The following is an 18,514-nucleotide window of genomic DNA, read 5'->3' as shown; positions in this document are numbered from 1 at the left end:
GAGATTGAAATGGACATTATAACAACATCTCTCTCCAACAAGGTGTGTAGAACCCTGGGGGGGGGGCGTGGTCCAGAAGTTACTGAAGCCACCAGACAAATGTGGCACGTTTTCCGAAAGCCTCGCTTTACTGAAAAGTTTGAAGGAAATAACCCTTTTCTTTAAAGACAAGAAGGCAAACATTGAAATTATGGCGTATAGTAAAGAATTTCACGTGCGCTTTCAGAGAGAATAGACTTTAACCGTTTTACCCTTGGTTCTGATGGCGCGTCTCCAGGTTCTCTGCAGTGTCTGAGCATGGCTCCGTCCGCTGTGGGTGCTAGTGGAATTCTGGAAGCCCTTCTTTATTACCACACCAGCGTCTAATAGGACTTGGTGGCCTCTGTCGTTCCAGGTAATAGCAGGGAAGGTAACTCAACCATCTGTATTTTGAGATATTTATGGGTTTGGCACTTGGAGTGATTAATGCAGAAGGAAGAAAAAATCTGAGAATGTTTCTGAGTAAATTCTTCTAGACATGAAGTCTGTACCTAGCAATGTCAGTCACAACCTCACAAAAGATGTACAACACTTTCTCCTTCACTCACATTCTTGGAGGAAAGACTTTGCAGTAAAGACAAGACTAAACTTCCAACCAAGCCTACAAACGAACACAAATTTCCTATTTTTGAAATCTCAATTGATATAATTTATGATAAACGAAAGAATACATATATTTATTATAATAATTCAAAGATGATTATCATACATAATTTTAAATTCATGCATTCCAAGAATCAGGGACGTAGCAGACCACAGTCAGTTTTATTGTCCGAGAACTTTTCAAAGTTTTGTCTAATGGCCTGGGTTTTCTCTGATCCTATAAATGCTGTATCATCATCTAATTGCCTTGACTCATTTATAGAAAGGTGTCGTTTTGTAAGGGACTGAAGCCACATTTTATTGTACTTCTGCCTTTCTCACTAGTTGCTAGCGTTTGCCTCCTCGCAGGGCTTCACACACCAATAAAAAGACAGCGAATTAACCAACTGTCCCTGTAAATTTACACGTTTGGTGAGTGTGCCCTCACGGTCCTCAGTTGTGAAGCTGTGCTAAGGTAAGCCACCCATGGCGAGACAACTTCCTCGATTAACATGATCCAAGGATAGAGGTCTTTGTCCTATAACGTCCGAATAAATTCCATACAAATAAAACCCATAGAAAATAAGCAAATTCGACAGATTCTACAAAACCAGTGGATTGTACAGTTGCTTCAGAATGGAAGGAGGTGTTTGATTTTCCTTTCCAAGTTGATGGGTTGAATTTTAGAATAAACTAGCCAAGCGGAACCTTGACCTCCTCCATAGTTGTGTGGGTGTGTGCGCGCGTGCGCACGTGTGTGCACAGAGCACACGTGCGTGGTTGCCACAAAGTCTGAAAGCCAATATTCACAGCTGCTGTGCTGTGGCTATGCACTTCAAGAGGGTCAGAGACAATATCTTGTAGCCAAACACTGGGACGTACACAATAAGTACTAGGGTATACTTACCAGGACCATAACACGAAATTTCAAGTTAGGGACTGTTCCAGAAAACTGGGAATTGTAGCCTCCTACTCCTCGGTGTCCCCATGCTGACTTCTTCTCCATCGTTTTCTAGCCATGTTGCTTGACTTCCTTCCTCTCGTTTCCCTTGTTTGACTTCTCTGGGGCCAGGACGACGACCGCGCTGGAGTGGATTGGGGGGAGGGAGGAGGGCATTTTGTGGGCAAAGTCTGTGGCTGTTAGGTGCAGAGTGAACAGTAACAGATTAAGTTAGATCAAGAAGGTCACCCAGGGGCATCTTGGTGGCTCAGGTCATGATCTCAGGGTCCTGGGATCGAGCCCCGCATCGGGCTCCCTGCTCAGCGGGGAGCCTGCTTCCCCCTCTCTCTCTGCCTACTTGTGATCTCTGTCTGTCAAATAAATAAATAAAATCTTTAAAAAACAATTGTAAAAGAAAAAAAAGGGCTCCCAAACTGCCTGGGAAGACTCACATTCCTACCTAGGAGTGGGGAAGTGAGGGCTAGTTCTGAAGATGACCCAGGAGAGCCCGGAGGACGTGCCTCTTCATGTGGCGGGATCCATGGGCAGGGACGGGGAAGCAGACGGAGCTGGAAATTTCACTGAGTTCGAGGATCTCGTCCCCTTCCTCCCCAGGCCTCGCGCTCAGTGTTGCCTAGAAAAGAAATTCTTGAAGGCGCTGTTATAGTTCTTGTTGAACGCTGTGTAGATGAGCGGGTTGAAGAAGGAGTTGGAGTAGCCGAGCCAAAGGAAGATGCTCTTCCAGACGGCGGGGATGTCGTAGGAGCAGAGGGGCCCGATGAGCTCCGCGGTGAAGAAGGGGAGCCAGCAGAGCGCAAACACCCCGATGAGGATGCCCACCATCAGGGCGGCTCTCTGCTCCTTCTGTTCCCTCCACGTGTCCCCTTCTGTCTGGAAGGTGACGGTGGTGTGGCGGACGGTGAACACCATCTGGGGCTGCTGCGCAGAGGTCTTCGCCTGGAAAAGATCAGCAGAATCTTCGTGAAGGGCTCCTTGTGCCCGTCAGGCGTGTGTGAGCTGAACCCGGACACTGATGCCGGGCTCCTGCCCATCCATCGGAAGAGGAAGTCCTTGACGGTCGGGTGTGGGAAACTGGCGGCCTGTGGAGCCCACCCTCAGCTGCGGGAACCTGGGGCTGGGGCTGGGGCTGGGGCGCGTGCTTATGTCTCAGAAATGGAAGGAGAACGGGAGCATCTCTAATCAATGTGGCGAAGGCGAACTCCCTGCTGCTGTCTATTCAACAAGGAAAACAGAAACAGGTCGGTCGTGCAGGACATATAATTTACTGACAAAGGTCCATGAGTATCAAAAGCATGCTCAATCCTTACCAACCCCTTGGACAATAAAAGCCTGATTTCCTGAAATTTTCACAGCTTTTTGTGTTCATGTGAATCCTCCCTGAAGGGATTTTCTAGAATTTCTTCTGGTGTCAGCTTCCTATGACTATTGGGGACAGTTCACTCACCAGGACACTGATCTCCCTCGGGGCTTATTCTGTGTCCTTTCCTTCCCCCAACTTTCGTGGAAAACAGACTCCAGACTCTTAGGTTCTCCCCAGTCGGGTGCTCCCAGGTCCCCTGTGGGCAGGTCTCCACAGAACTGGGCCGTCCACATTCCAGTCCCTTCTCCAGAGACGTGGGATTTCTGGGAAAGGGGCTCTTCCCTCCATTCCAGTCCATTTACTTCCATCTTTAGGGAATTGAAATAAGGAACATCTGACAAAAAGACAGCCCAAATACGGAGGAATCACAGTGGGTAGATCTACTCAACTAGGAAGCTAACCGGCCCAGGCAGGCTTTCTGGGCCGACCAAGCATTCGCTGGTGGGTGAGACCGCATGGATGTTAGATTTTATTCTTCCCAACACCAGCATTCTGTGACCCCAGTGCGTTTGGAACGGAATTCACATCTCTCTCTCAGGCAGCACACAGACTTTCAGACAAAGGGCAAGTCGGAAGGTCATTCTCGTCAACCTAAACCACCCACCCGGCCCATGGCTACATCCATAGATTGGAGTCAAAAGGTATCGGCTTGTCTGTCATATAAAATATCAGGCATACGTAGGAACACTATGGTTAAAGCGATACTAGTTGATACATGAATTATTAAATTTGTACGATAGCCTTCCCGTCATTTCCTTGAATAACGAAACACTGATTCTTGCACAATTGTAAAGAAGATCATCAGTATTGGAACAAACAGTGCGCCATGCTGCACCCCTTAACAACATACATAAAACGAGAAGTGAAAGTCTCTCTTTCTACATCCCAGTCTCACCCTGAGACGGAACGATAGTAAACTTTCTCAGATTATTGGCACATGTCTGGTAGAGCATCGCAGGGAATTCATTTACGGAAATGCAAACACAATGTATAGTTTCATTTTCCAGCATAAAACAGGGAAACCCACCAAATTTTTAATAAAACTTAATCCTAAAATGGCGTCAGGGAAGACATTTCCCCCCATTTTCCAAAGATGGCAACTGAAGGAGAATTCTGGTCCTGACCGTTAAACCACGCCCCGCCCTGAAATTCTCCTCCCTCTCAGCACTTTTTTGGTGGTAACACTGGCCACTCAGGGTTGTGACTCCCTTGCACCCACTCCTTAATTCTCTACAGCACAGCTGATAGGAAGGCAGGACACTAAAACTAGACTTTTGTTAAAGTAGAAATAAACACAGCAACACACACCCGGATATTCTGGCTTTTGAGATATGGCGCACTCTTGGGACCCGACCAGCCCCTCCCATCGCCACTCCATGTCTGCCTTCCCTGTGGTCATTATCCTTTGCAGACTGACTCCAGAAGCCCACGTTCAGTCCTTTATATACTCAACTTTCCGTTGCAAGACACAAAGAGCTCCACAAGGAAACTACCAACGTAAAGCCAACCTTCTGTCAGGCTGAGATAGACCCCCAGAGTTGCACATTCAATTTGCAGGAGTTTTCCTGTTGCATAATGGAAAAAGTTGCAAGGTTTCCATTCTGGGGAACCATCTTCTTCCCTAGTGATTGACACTCAGAGTATCTGCCTCTCTTGAGATTCTGCCCATCCCTACACTCAGATCCCGTCCTATATCCAAAAGGGCTGCCATGTCAGGATGTAGCTCATCATTCATCTGAGAGATGGGACCACAGTGGTTGCTCGTCCAGGTGTATGACCTACATTTAAGTGTAAGATTTGAGTATTTCTATAAAAATAAGTCTTATGAAAGGGAGCCTAAGTATTATAAGACAGTTTCATGGAAGTCCATGGCTTCAGTCATGGTCCTTGTAAAGGGAGGTTAAGTGCCCTACGTGCAGCCCTGATTCAAAGGCTATTTGGCAATTATACTATAAAACCTCACGTTCTTCCGGTACAGCCTACCAGGCTCTTACAGAGGATGAGCTATTCCCAAATAGAACGTCCATTCATTGGACCTGCAAGGGTTTTCCTCCGTGTCACGGTTCTCCTGTCGAGTGAAGTGTGTTCTCAAACAGGTTCCAGATACTGTATTTCTAAGTTTGTCTGCAGGATGATTTCTCCCACGTCAATAGGGTGTCCCAGCAGAATGTTCCTTCACAGGTGTTAGATTCATGCTCCTTTCTCACGGAGTTATTAGTACAGCAGGGTGGGAGCCCACATCCACGGGTCCTTCCAACAAAGATTCAAGTGTCATGTTTTAACAATTCTTGTCATGTTCCATGAGAATGGCTTAGGGTTCTCGTCTAAACTCAAGTTAAATATTTTTTCTAATTACTTTCTTTTTATGGTTTGCTTGGAGTCAGGAATTCTTTATAGGTGAGTCCTAGAACTCCCTGTGTCTCGGAAAAGCACATTTTCTAGGACCTCAAAGTGAAATGTTGATCAGCACTGACATTTCTCTTGGTGTGGCATTCAACACCAACTCACTTGTCGGAAGAAAGAGGGTCACTGATTTAAAATGGTGCTTCTGGGATAGCAGAGGCTCTGCTAGGAGGAGCTTTGTTGTCTGGGAGGGTTTAGGTTTCTAGTTGTCTAATGTCTCTTGGTGGCTCACCTGTGGCTTTCTGACTCAGGGACTCCTTAGATCTTTGCTCCTTGCTAATCAATGACAGCAATCAGGCACCTAACTGAGTCTGGAGAGTTGAATTCTATGAATTACACTATCAAATACTCAACATGCTCATTAGTAGATTCACAGAAAAAGAAGTAGTAGGGTAAAACAAAGTGAACATTCAAGCCAAATTAGGCTTTTCCTAATTATCTTTATAACACTGTCATCATTTATTTATTTATTTATTTTTAGTGTTCAGCAACTCCTCAGTCGCATGTAACACCCAGTGCTCATCACAGCACATGTCCCCCTCAATGCCCATCACTTCGCATATAAAATTTCTCTAAGTGAACAATTAGCCTAATCTCTCCACATATATGCGTTCTTTGGGGGTCGTGGACTTACATGTTAGACTTCTCATCTTTCCAAAATTGTTGTGTGCTAAATAATAATTCACCAGTTAATCATAAATCTAATGTGTTTCCTTAATTTCCTCTACCATTTGGCTGCACTTTCCTATTAATATCACAGATAATCGATCGATTACCATCCATAATGGGTACGAAGCTCAGGGATGAAGACCCTTACCTCAGAAGTGTTGTTTTGGGTGATTTGCAAGTTAGACCAGGCCATTGTCAGAACGGAGGATGGACAGATGAGGCAGGATGCTCACACCAGAAATGGTCTTGCATTGAGTGACGGCTCCACACGGGGAAGAGTGAAAACGTTCCTCAAACTTCCCAACTCACTTAGAAAACGATGGATTCTTCTGTAGCTATGGTCAGAAGGAGCCTTGCCACGTGTTTAAATATCTCCGGCTGATCAGGAACCATACAGCTCTGTGAATACAAACCTGCAAACCAACCAATCCATGGCTGCCAATTAGGGTAGGACTCACCCCAATAAACGCTCCTCTGATGGCCAATCAACAGCAGTGTCACCGAGTAACCCCACTTTAAGGTGACATCCATTCACTGCCCTCCGGTTCCTGAACTCCATACTGTCCCCAGGCCCCAGAGACGGCTGGCATTCTGCCCTGAGCTAGAGACAGTACCTGACAAATGTAGCTTTTTCTTACTGTGGTAAGCAGCAGGTTTGGCTTGTGTTTCCATCTCAGATTCTGTGCGGTGCTCGTATCACCCTTAGACAGCTCTAGATCGTCCACTGAGATCATTTTGAAGATGCTCCCAGGATGCTTGGACCACAGGTGTATTTTCTGGGCCCCAAAGTCCAGTTGCTCTCAGGATCTGCAGCCGGGGTGCCAGTCTCATTGGCTCTTCTTGTTCTCTGCATTTCGTTATCCTAGGACTTGTAACCCAAAGTGCCTTCCCTCAAAGTCTTTAGGCTTGGATTTTTGTATCAAGTAACTAGACCTTTCATTGAGATGTATACCATTTGGTAATTGACTTAGATCTTTGCATAAGCCCATTAGATCTCTCGTCCTGGAGGTGTACCATTTAGCAAACATTTTTTATGCCCTTAATGTACTTATTCTCCTGCTACTTGCTTTGCTTTTGCTGTTATTTGTCTATACGTGCAAAGTCTTTGTTTCCTTGGTAATTTTTAAATGTTTTCTCCTGGAGAGCCTTTCTTTCATTTGAGTGTATAAAGGATTGTTCTATAAGGCATTGCCTTGATAAGCTACTAATCCATTCCAAGTCAGACCCAAGGGCTAATGGTTTGAGGACTATTAGACCTACGACCAATTTGTGGAAATCAATGAATCAAACTTTGCTTTGGGTCTCAGTTTGTGAAAGAATGTCACTTTGTTTAGCTCGTATTCCAGCTCAGTGAGTGTTGGGCTGGTGATTGTGTGGTGCCTTGTTAGCCTCTGGTCAGGGATCCCGAGACATTATTCCTACGGCTCTTGGAGGCTCTTTCTTGTGTGTCATAGTTTGTCTAAGCCAAGGTCTTGACCTTCTCCTTTAAGGACTTTGACTTCCTATTTTAAATTGCCCTATAATCCTAACTCTTGTCCTTTTCTTGACAAATGCCTTTTTAAAATCTTCATAAGGAACTTCTGACCAAGCCAAAATTAATAAATTAAATCATTTAAGAGGAGAGAGAAATACCAAACAGTTAACAGCTTCTTCAATTGGCATGTTAAGGTCTTGAGCAAAATTCTAACTCTAAAGTAGTCTCAAAGATTTTGTGGCATCCCCAAACACGCTGCCTTGCACACCTAGGTCGTGCATGTTTCTGTTCAGCTTCATCCGAACTCCTAAATGCACTGTCTTTAGGGGTGTCTCAGAAAAAGCAAAGCCACACAGTAGAAGTGCCAGGTAAGAAGTCAAACCTATGGATTTTCAGTTAAAACCCTGGCCTGCAGTTCAGTTAACAGTTCTGACTTAGATTTTTCCTAAACTTCAGAGAGAAAGTAAAAATAAAAATTGTTATAGAATTTAAAACTTCATGAGAGTATTGAAAGAAGTTTTTATTGTCCTGGACTACAAATCTGTACCAGGGAGTAAAGTTCATTGGAGTCCCCTCAGTTAGGGAAAAACCATGCTTACAAGTAGAAGGATAGAAAAGGGAGGAGCTATCTAATCCAGCTGTGAAAATTTAAAACATTAGAATACATTATATAAAGCAATTTCAGAGGCCTTTCTTTTTTTTAATTTAGTTTATTTTTTTGAGAGAGAGCATGAGCATGAAGGGGTGGAGAGGGAGGGAGAAAGAATCCAAAGCAGACTCTGTACTGGGTGCAGAGCACAACGTGGGGGGCTCAATCCCATAACCAAGAGATCATGACCTGAGCCAAAACCAAGAGTCTGCTGAGACCAACTGAGACACCCAGGCATCCCTCAGAAGCCCTTCTTTTAACCCCTGGCCAGACTTATCAGAAAGAAAAGAGAAAGGACCCAAATAAATAAAATTATGAATGAAAGAGGAGAAATCACAACTGACATCAAAGAAATCCAAATGATTATAAGAGAATATTATGAGCAATTATATGCCACTAGATTAGGCAAGCTGGAAGAAATGCATAAGTTCCCAGAAATGTATAAACTACCAAAACTGAAACAGGAAGAAATAGAAAACCTGAACAGACCCATAACCAACAAAGAAATTGAGTCAGTAATCAAAAATCTCCCAACAAAAAAGAGGTCCAGGGTAGATGGCTTCCCAGGGGAAATTCTACTAGACACTTGAAGAATTAATACCTATTCCTCTGGAACTGTTCCAAAAAATAGAAATGGAAGGAAAACTTCTAAACTCATTCTGTGAGGCCGGCATTACCTTGATCCCAAAACTAGACAAAGACCCCACCAAAAAGGAGAATTACAGAAAAATATCCCTGATGAGCATGGATGCAAAAATTCTCACCAAGATACTAGCTAATAGTGTCCAACTGTACATTAGAAGGATTATTCACCACAACCAAGTGGGATTTATTCCTGGGATCCAGGGGTGGTTCAACATCTACAAATCAATCAATGTGATACACCACCTTAATAAAAGAAAGGATAAGAACCATATGATCCTCTCAATAGATGCAGAAAAAGCATTTGACAAAATGCAGCATTCTTTCTTGGTTAAAACTCTGCAGTGTAGGGATAGAGGGAACATACCTCAATATCATAAAAGCCATCTATGAAAAACCCACAGGGGAAAAACTGACAGCTTTTCCCCTAAGGTCAGGAACATGACCAGGGATGTCCACTCTCACCACTGCTGTTCAACATAGTCCTGGAAGTCCTAGCCTCAGCAAGCAGACAAGAGAAAGAAATAAAAGGTGTCCGAATTGTGAAGGAAGTCGTCAAACTCTCACTCTTCACAGATGACATGATCCTCTTGTTGAAAACCCAAAAAAGACTCCAAATCTGCTAGAACTCACACAGGAATTCAGCAAAGTCACAGGATATAAAATCAATGCATAGAATTCAGTTGCATTTCTATACACGAACAATGAGACAGAAGAAAGAGAAATTAAGGAGTCAATCCCATTTACAATTGCACCCAAAACTATAAGATACCTAGGAATAAACCTAACCAAAGAGGGAGATACTCTGTACTCAGAAAACTATAAGGTACTCATGAAAGAAATTGAGGAAGACACAAAGAAATGTGAAAACATTCCATGCTCATGGATTAGAAAACCAAATATTGTTAAAACGTCTATGCTACCCAGAGCAATCTATACATTCAATACAATCCCTATCAAAATACCATCAACATTTTTCACAGAGCTGGAACAAATAATCTTAAAATTTGTGTGGAACCAGAAGACCTTAAGTAGAAAAAAAGAATGTTGTAAAAGAAAACCAAAACAGGAGGCATCACAATTCCAGACTTCAAGCTCTGTTACAAAGCTGTGATCATCAAGACAGCATGGTACTGGCACAAAAACAGACACATAGATCAGTGGAACAGAATAGAGAGCCCAGAAATGGACCCTCGACTCTGTAGTCAACTAATCTTCAACAAAGCAGGAAAGAATGTCCAATGGAAAAAAGACAATTTCTTCAACAAATGGTGTTGGGAAAATTGGACAGCCACATGCAGAAGGACAAAACTGGACCATTTTCTTACACCATACACAAAAATAAACTCAAAAGGAACGAAAGACCCAAATGTGAGACAGGAATCCGTCAGAATCCCAGAGGAGAACACAGGCAGCAACCTCTAGGACCTTGGCCACCACAACTTCTTGCCAGACACATCCAAAGGCAAGAGAAACAAAAGCAAAGATGAACTATTGGGACTTCATCAAAATAAAAAGCTTTGCACAGCTAAGGAAACAGTCGACAAAACTAAAAGATAACCTACAGAATGGGAGAAGATATTTGCAAATGTCTTATCAGATAAAAAGCTAGTATCCAAAATCTGTAAAGAACTCAACACCCAAAAAACAAAAAAATCCAGTCAACAATGGGCAGACCACATGAACAGACAGCTCTCCAAAGAAGACATCCAGATGGCCAACAGACACATGAAAAAATGCTCAATATCACTCAGCATCAGGGAAATGCAAATCAAAACCACAGTGAGATACCACCTCACTCCAGTCAGAATGGCTAAAATTAATAAGTCAGGAAATAGCAGGTGTCGGTGAGGATGCGGAGAGAGGGGAGCCCTCCTAAACTGTTGGTGGGAATGCAAGCTGGTGCAGCCACTCTGGAAAACAGCATGGAGGTTCCTCAAAAAGTTGAAAATGGAGCTATCCTACGGCCCAGCAATCGCACTACTGGGTATTTACCCTAAAGATACAAACGTAGTGATCCGAAGGGGCACCTGCACCCCAATGTTTACAGCAGCAATGTCCGCAATAGCCAAACTATGGAAAGAGTCCATATGTCCATTGACAGATGAATGGATAAAGAAAATGTGGTATATATACACAATAGAATATCTTGGAACACTGAAAAAAATAAAATTAAAAAATAAAAATTTACCTTAAAGAAAATCTCAAAAAATAAACAATGGAATATTACTCAGCTACCAAAAAATTAAATCTTAACTATTTGCAATGATGTGGCTGGAACTAGAGGATATTATGTTAAGCGAAATAAGTCAATCAGAGAAAGACAATTATCATGCAATTTCACTCACATGTGGAATTTAAGAAACAAAGCAAAGGGTCATAGAGGAAGGGAGGAGAAGATAAAATAAGATGAAATCCGAGAGGGAGACAAACCATGAAAGATTCTTAACTCGAGGGGATGAACTGAGGGCTGCTAGAGGAGAGGCAGGCAGAAGGATGGGGTCACTGGGTGATGGCGTGAAGGAGGGCACGTGATGCAATGAGCACTGGGTGTTACATGCAACTGACGAATCACTGAACTCTACCTCTGCAAACTAATAATACACTCTATGTTAAGGAATTGGATTTAAGTAAAATGAAAAAATAAAGAAAGATTCAGGCTGATGAAGTCAACCCCCCCCCAACATCCCCTAGATCTCCATTGCTTCCCAAAAATGCCATTTAAGATTAGCGACTGTGGCCGGCCAGCACAGCTCTGCCACAGACTAGTCAGCAGTAAACCCAGCATTATCTTTTTATGCCAGACATTTAGTAGTGGTTTCATCATGCTTTGTCAAAGGCAAGGCCCATCTCTCATGTCGCCCGCTCCCCGTCCCAGTGTCTGACAGAGGTTAGGCTCTCAGTAGGTATTTGAAGAAAACTTAGCAGACAAAGAAGCAAGGAAAAAGTGTTGTGTTCCCCTAGGTAACACAGCCAGTTGGGGCTAGGACTCTATATAGAAACTTTGGCACCTGCTACCAGGGAAAAGCAGGAGACCTGGTTTGTAATTCACCCTTCCCAGTAACAGTGGAGCCCTGGACCATGTGAAGGTCTTGCAAACCAAGCGCCCTATTTTCTTAAGTTATGTGGCAGAGAGAAAGAGAGAAAACAAAAAAAATGGTGCAAAAAATATATATAAAAGCAGAACAATGTCAAAATGTTTTGCTAATGTTCTCTCCAGAGTGGAGCAGTGAAAGGCTGCATCACTTTGCAGTAAATTCCACAAGACGGAACTGTGACTGCTTTTCCTTGTCACGCTGTGTCTGGTATTGGTTGTAAACCATTGGCCTGGATAAGCATCCTGGCAGAACAGGGTCTGTGGGAGGAGGACCTTTGAAGGTGGCCAGTGCTCTTGTTCCTGGCCCGGAGTTGGGGTGGATCGTCACGCGTGTGGGAGCCCTGGGCAGTTTGGTGCCCCATCGGCACTCCTCGTTCGGTTCCAGAATCTAGTAGCACAGGGTTTCCCAAATCTGGCACTGTTGTCATTTTGCTCTGAATAATTTTTTTGTTGTGGGGGCCTGTCTGGTACATTATACAATGTTTTCCCCCCAAATCTTAACATCTCCAGACATTCCAAATGGCCCCTGGAGGGGATAAATCACCGCCTGCTTGAAGCCATTGTTCTGGATAAAAGGACAGGTAGCCTCTGACCCCCTTTTCCCTCTTCTAGAAGGATGCACTTTCTTCTCCCTTACCTACCCTCTGAGCTTGATTGACTGGTTGTTGTAGGAATTAGCTACCGATCCCAAAACACAACCTTATCACAGCACTCACCGGAGATGTCTATCGCCCTCACTAGAGGGAGCTCTTCCTGGGAAAGATGATGTCTTTATCATTCTTCACTCCCTGCGCCAAGCCCGTACATAGTGTGGGTTTAATATGCTTCATGGAATTTATGTTGTTCCAGAGCCAAGAACAGAAACTGGGGCTGTGTAGACTTCTGACCTAACTTAAATACACGAACTGGGCTCAATGGAAGACCTTGGCAGTGAGAGCTGGTGGGGGGGGGAGCCGTCTTCACACCCGGTGGATTCAGTCGTACATTTCCTGACTCTGCAGTCACAGGGCTGGATTAGTAAGAGTTAACAACCGAACAGGAAAGCATGGTGGAAAGAGGACCAGAGAAGAGACCGCACTGTTGCGTAGCTACTGTCTCACAGAAAAGGCTACTTGTAAAGACCTGGGGAATTGTCTGCCTTCGATTTTTCATTTCCTCCTGTCGCTTGTTTGGGAAGGCGAACAAGGGACCCTCTGCTGCCCACAAACGGCCTGATGGGGCTGGAAACAGACCCAGAAGGCAACACAGAGGCAGTGGAAGTGTCTAACAAAAGCAGGTTCTGAAACAGGTGAGCGCCTGGATAAGGACGCTGCAGAACAGCAGGTGGTAAGCCAGGAGATACTATGTTTTGCAAGATTAGTTGCTTTGATTTGCCAAGAAAAAAGCAGACTGGCCTAAAACATTAATCTGCTCTGCCTGATGTTGAGCAATCTTTCTGCCAAGTCACGTTACCATCTGTCCTCCCTGCTTCTCCCCGCCCCTCCCCCCACCAAAAAACTAAAAAGCTCACTTTCTACAAACTTTGGAGTCCGTGCGCTGGAGATGAAGCCTGGACGAATGCAAGTAAAGTGTTTTCAAGGATCTCTGTAACACCCACCTCCACGGCCTCCGGCCAGGGTGAGACGCTGTTGGTCTTCCTGGAGCCTACGCGGAGCTTGGCAGCCTTGTAGACCTTCCAGTACACGAAGAGCACCACGCAGAGCGGCAGGTAGAAGGCGCCCACGGTGGAGAACACGGTGTAGGAGGGCTCGCGGCTCACCTGGCACTCCTCGCTGCCCTCCGAGTATGTCTCCCCCCAGCCGAAGAGCAGCGGCGCCAGCGAGATCACAGCGGAGAGCGCCCAGGTGAGCACGATCATAACATTGGAGATGCGCTTGCGGGCGCGAGGCGTGTATTCCAGGTGACGCGCGATGGACCAATAGCGGTCCAGCGCGATGGCCGTCACATTCCAGATGCTGGCGGTGCAGCAGAGTACGTCGCACGCGATCCACAGCTGGCACAGCCGCCGACCCAGCTGCCAGCGCCGGCCGGACAACTCGTGCACCAGGCTCAGCGGCATGACCAGAGCCGCCACGAGCACGTCCGAGATGGCCATGGACGCCACTAAGTTGTGCGGAACCCGGTGGAAGGTGCGCACACGGAGGATGGTCGCCAGTACCAGGAGGTTCCAGGAGAAGGTCGCAGCCACCAGAAAGCCCAGCAAGGTCAGAACGAGCACACCGAAGACAGAGTGGAGGGGCGGGCTGGGGCGCGGGTCTTCGGCGTCAAGGCTGCTGCGGTTGGTCTCCGGAGGGGCGGGGGTGGAGAGAGAAAAGTAGGTTAGGTTCACAGGTGAATCCATCGCTGGGTCAGGAGACCGGCCCGGGGTGCGTGCAGAAGGGGCGTTCGGGAAGCCAGTCGTGGCCCCTGCGCCTGGAGCCACTCGGGGTGTTGGCGACCTCTGGCTGGTGGCGGGGTTTCTGGGGATTGTTTACGAAGCCTCCTGCCCGTGAGCATATGCGGGAGACGGTGTGGCGGAGAGGAGGGTGCTGGGCTGCGTCTCGCACGCAGCCAGGGCCCTCCTCAGCTGTCACATGCCCAGGCTTTTCCCCTCGGCACAGACAGCAGTCTGGTCACCCAGAGCTGAGCATCTCCCAGGTCGAGGGGCAGCTGCGCGCCCCTGGAGCCTGTGGGTGCCGGAGGGGGTACTGGTGCGTCAGAGCAGTACTCTCGCTGCGCGTTGCCTCCCTGCTCGCCCCTCTCTCCAGGCGGCAGGCTGCGGCCTCACCCCCGCGCCCGGGAAGCCAGGCAGGGACCTTTTTTCTGGGATCTGCCTCCTGCTATCCCCCCAGCCCCAGCCCCACGCCGTCTGGGGCCGCGGCTTTGGGGCGGAACGCCGGCGCGCCCGTCCAGACCTGCCTTCTCAAAGTGGGGATCCAGCCTACGTAAGGCATCAGCTGATAAGGTCGCCTGTCCCCGCCCCTCTGCCCGGAGCGCGCGCAGCGCTCGCTCACGTGGGTGCTGTCCATGGTGCTGCTGCCTCCCCCTACCCGGGCGCGGGTCCTGGTGCTGTCCCCGGGACGGGCCCTGGTGCTGTCCCCGGGACGGGCCCTGCTTCCTGAAATGCGCTGCCCGAGTGGATCAAGTTCACCACGGAACTCTCCTGGAAGCATTCCTCGAGCAACCCCTACCCACGTCCTTCCAGGGGTTGTCTGGATACCTTGAGTGGGTTCTCAGCTCTCCGCAGGGGCTTACCTCAAGCATGCATGTTCCTAGTTCCGGGTCTAAGATGGTATCACTGGCTTTTCTTCTCCTGAAGATGTCAGTACACGACTGCGTACTTCCTACACAACACCTGGTGCTTCCCCTAAGGGATAGTTTTCCTTTAAGGAGAAAAGGCAAGAGAGCATTTACTGTTGTTCCTAGAAGTGGCTGAGGTATTGGAACCACCGTGTTTAAACTACGTCCTCAGAATCACAGAGAAGCTGCCGTCTTCTAGTGCTCCCCATTGGATTTGCTTCCTTTGAAAGGCAATATGGGATACAAGTTGTTATAAAAACCCCATCTCACTAGAAAGAAAGAGGAAGCATTTAACTCTTTCCCTCCACATGCACACATGGCCATATACACATCCATAGTAATTGGGGAAAAATAGAAATTCCTACCCCGAAGTTACGATAGAAAGCACTTCACAGAGGGAGACATGATATAGCAAGATAAAATAAACTAAAATAAGAAGAACGATATGACAGAAAAGCATATGAGATCGCATCAAGCATTTTTAAAGTGCGGATAATTGGAGTTATGAAGTCGTATACATTCACAAGTGGTGGGCCACAAGTTTGGTCAAAAGCTTTTTAGTTATTTGAACATAAGAAATATGTTGTGTTACAAGATTCAATTTCTAACAGAGTACAATGAGCACCAAGAGAATGCCCTGGAAAGAGAGAAAAACCTCCACTGGGACCCAGAGGAGAGAATGCTGTTAGGAAATATTAATGAGAATATTCTTCATTAAATACAAGCTTATACACAGAGCTGTTTCACCAAATACCCCCTAAATACAGCTGATGGTGGCTGCTTGTGTACAGGGCTACCTTATGTGGCTCTCTAGTCAAGGGAAAGACTTGAGCTCATTCAGAGCACATCACCTTCTTGAAGCCATAGAACCAACTGGGATGAGATGTAAACTATGAATCTTCATCTTTGAAACAAATGGTCTGAACAAATCTGCATTCAGTTTCCAGGGCCCATGATCTGGAATAATGGGTGAGCTACATACCCCACAGGCAGCAGGCCTTGGTGCAGGGATCCTGATACTGATCTCAAAAGCCACCGTGGCTTCCAAGAATATTCCCCACTGGCACCAGGTGCTGAAGCCAGCAGTCTGCACTGGGAGTTCAGTGAGAAGCCGTCAAATAAGGGGCCAAGCCGGGGATGACAGAGGACATTTTGTAAAAATCGGAGTGTCGCATAGGTAAGAATACAGCCAAATGCTCTCACAAAGAAGAAATCCAATGGAACATCTCAAGGAGAACCAAAGTTTTTGAGAAATTCTGGTTTATCCCTTACAGAAACACAAAGAGAAATCAGAACATTTCAGTTTCTTTATCTTAGAGCATGGCCATGACTTTAGCTTGAAAAAAAAATGCAAACAGGTATAGAGCTCCTGCCTGCCGTAAAGTGCCCCTGAAGGCCAGTTCCGAGGGGCAGGACTTCCTGCTTCACCTCCTGCGGGCTGAGTTGTGTCCCCTTCTCCCTCAAGCTTCCTGTGTTGAAGTGTTAAGCACCAGCACCTCAAAAGAGGACTGCATATGGAAATAGGATTGTTAAAAAGATGAATTTAAACTGAAATTCTTAGTGTGAGTCAGACTGGTATCCTCATAGCAAAAGGAAATTTGGACACACAAAGGGAGACCAGAAATGTGTGCACACAGAAGGAAACCACGTGGGAACACGGCAAAAAGGTGGTCATTTGTGAACCAACGAAAGAAGCCTCAGGAGAAGCCAAACTTGATGACACCTTGATCTTAGACTTCTGGCCTTCAGAACTGTGGAACAAAAGGGGGAGGATTGCTGTTTCTTAAACCGCTCAGTGCGTGGTATTTTGTTACGGCAGCTCCCACAAATAAATATATTCAACAAAAGATACGTACAAAAGATGCAACCAAGATGATCTACTATGTGGGGGTTTTATAGACATGGTGACAAATTACAAGACATCTACTGAAACACATCTTATAAAACGTGATTTGTGCCCATTATGGCAACAACTAGATGCAAGTTCTGGTGTCTTTTGTCGTTACCCACATCTTGTGATTAAGCGATGTGATTGGCATATAGAAAAATGATGACAGCACATTTTTTATAATGGGAAGGTATGCATCTATTTGATTCAAGTAGGAGTTTAACTACAAATGAAGAGTCTTAATTCCAAGATTAAAAGTGAGAAAAAATGGGGAAGTGCAGAATATAACCTTATTCCGCCCCACTTGCAAGGATTGGAGGGATAAGATTTTTCCTACCCATCTAAACCACCACAATTTTATGAGATCAAAAAATGATTAGAACATCATTGTTAGTGTATAAAGTCTATATTATAAACCAGGTATCAAATATGTATCCCTGTATGATCATACCTCAAACAAATTTTAAGGAATTGTTATCCCTGCTTTATTTTATTTTTATTTCATTTTTTGAGACAGAGAAGGAGAGAGCGTGGGAAGGGGGAGGGGCAGACGGAGAGAGAGAATCTCGAGCAGATCCCATGCCCAGCACCTAGCCTGATGTGGGGCTTGATCCCATGACCCTGAGATCTTGACCTGAGTGGAAATCAAGAGTCAGACGCCTAACCGACTGAGCCCCCCAGGTGCCCCTATTATCCCTACTTTATAATTGAGGAAATGGGTTTCCTGGAGATGAAGGAAGTTGCCCAAAACCACATGATTTTTGAGCCTGAGTGTGACCCAGTCTGTGCTCTTGATCTGCCTGTTTTACTGTGTAATAATCAAGATTTCACAACAGTTAACTACAAAGGCCAGGCCTTAGTCTTCGTCAGCTTGGGCTGCTACAACAAAACACCACAGACTGTGGCTTACAGAACAGAAACTGACCTGCTCACGGTTCTGGAGTTTCGAAGTCTGAGATCAGAGTGTCAGCATGGACAGGTTCTGATGAGGACTCTCTTTCTGGCTTGCAGACAGTTGGGAGAGAGAGAGAGAGAAGGGGATCTTTCTCTTCTAAGGCCACAGTCCTGTTGGATAAGGGCCCCACCCTCATGACCTAATTTAACTTTCTCAAGACTATCTCCAAATATGTCACATTGGGCATTAGGATTTCAACATATGAATGGGGGGGGGCTACAATTCAGTCCATAGCAGCCCTAAGTGACCACTTAGTGGTAAGGGAAAGGCCAAAACAATTTCTAGAACTCAGTGTTATTCCCAACCAAATTTCCAAAGGTGATAGAAGATAATAAGAACCACAGGAGCCATTCTGCATGGCGTAAAGGCTTACCTCCTCCACATTCTTAATAATGGCCACAAAAATCCAGGCTTGCTGTTTTGTCAAGAAGAAAATGGAAATGGATCCTGGATAGAATGACTAGCATGCGTCCAGGCTACAGCTTAAGAGACGTTTAACACAATTGCTTACTCCCG

General features: G+C 45.8%; 1 protein-coding gene across 1 annotated transcript; it reads right to left on the bottom strand.

Moving 5' to 3' along the window:
- Positions 1-2,185: 2,185 nt before the first annotated feature.
- HTR5A (5-hydroxytryptamine receptor 5A) lies at positions 2,186-14,217 on the bottom strand (the record flags this gene model as incomplete). Its single annotated transcript, XM_080818846.1, has 2 exons — positions 2,186-2,518; positions 13,474-14,217. The coding sequence occupies 2 exons, from the start codon at positions 14,215-14,217 to the stop codon at positions 2,186-2,188; spliced, it is 1,077 nt and encodes a 358-aa protein (XP_080674972.1).
- Positions 14,218-18,514: the final 4,297 nt, after the last annotated feature.

This window comes from Martes martes (assembly GCF_963455335.1).
Source record: "Martes martes genome assembly, chromosome: 11".
Classification (NCBI taxonomy): domain Eukaryota; kingdom Metazoa; phylum Chordata; class Mammalia; order Carnivora; family Mustelidae; genus Martes; species Martes martes.
The sequence above is the reverse complement of the archived record's forward strand: the minus strand, read 5'-3'. Positions and strand labels throughout refer to the sequence as shown.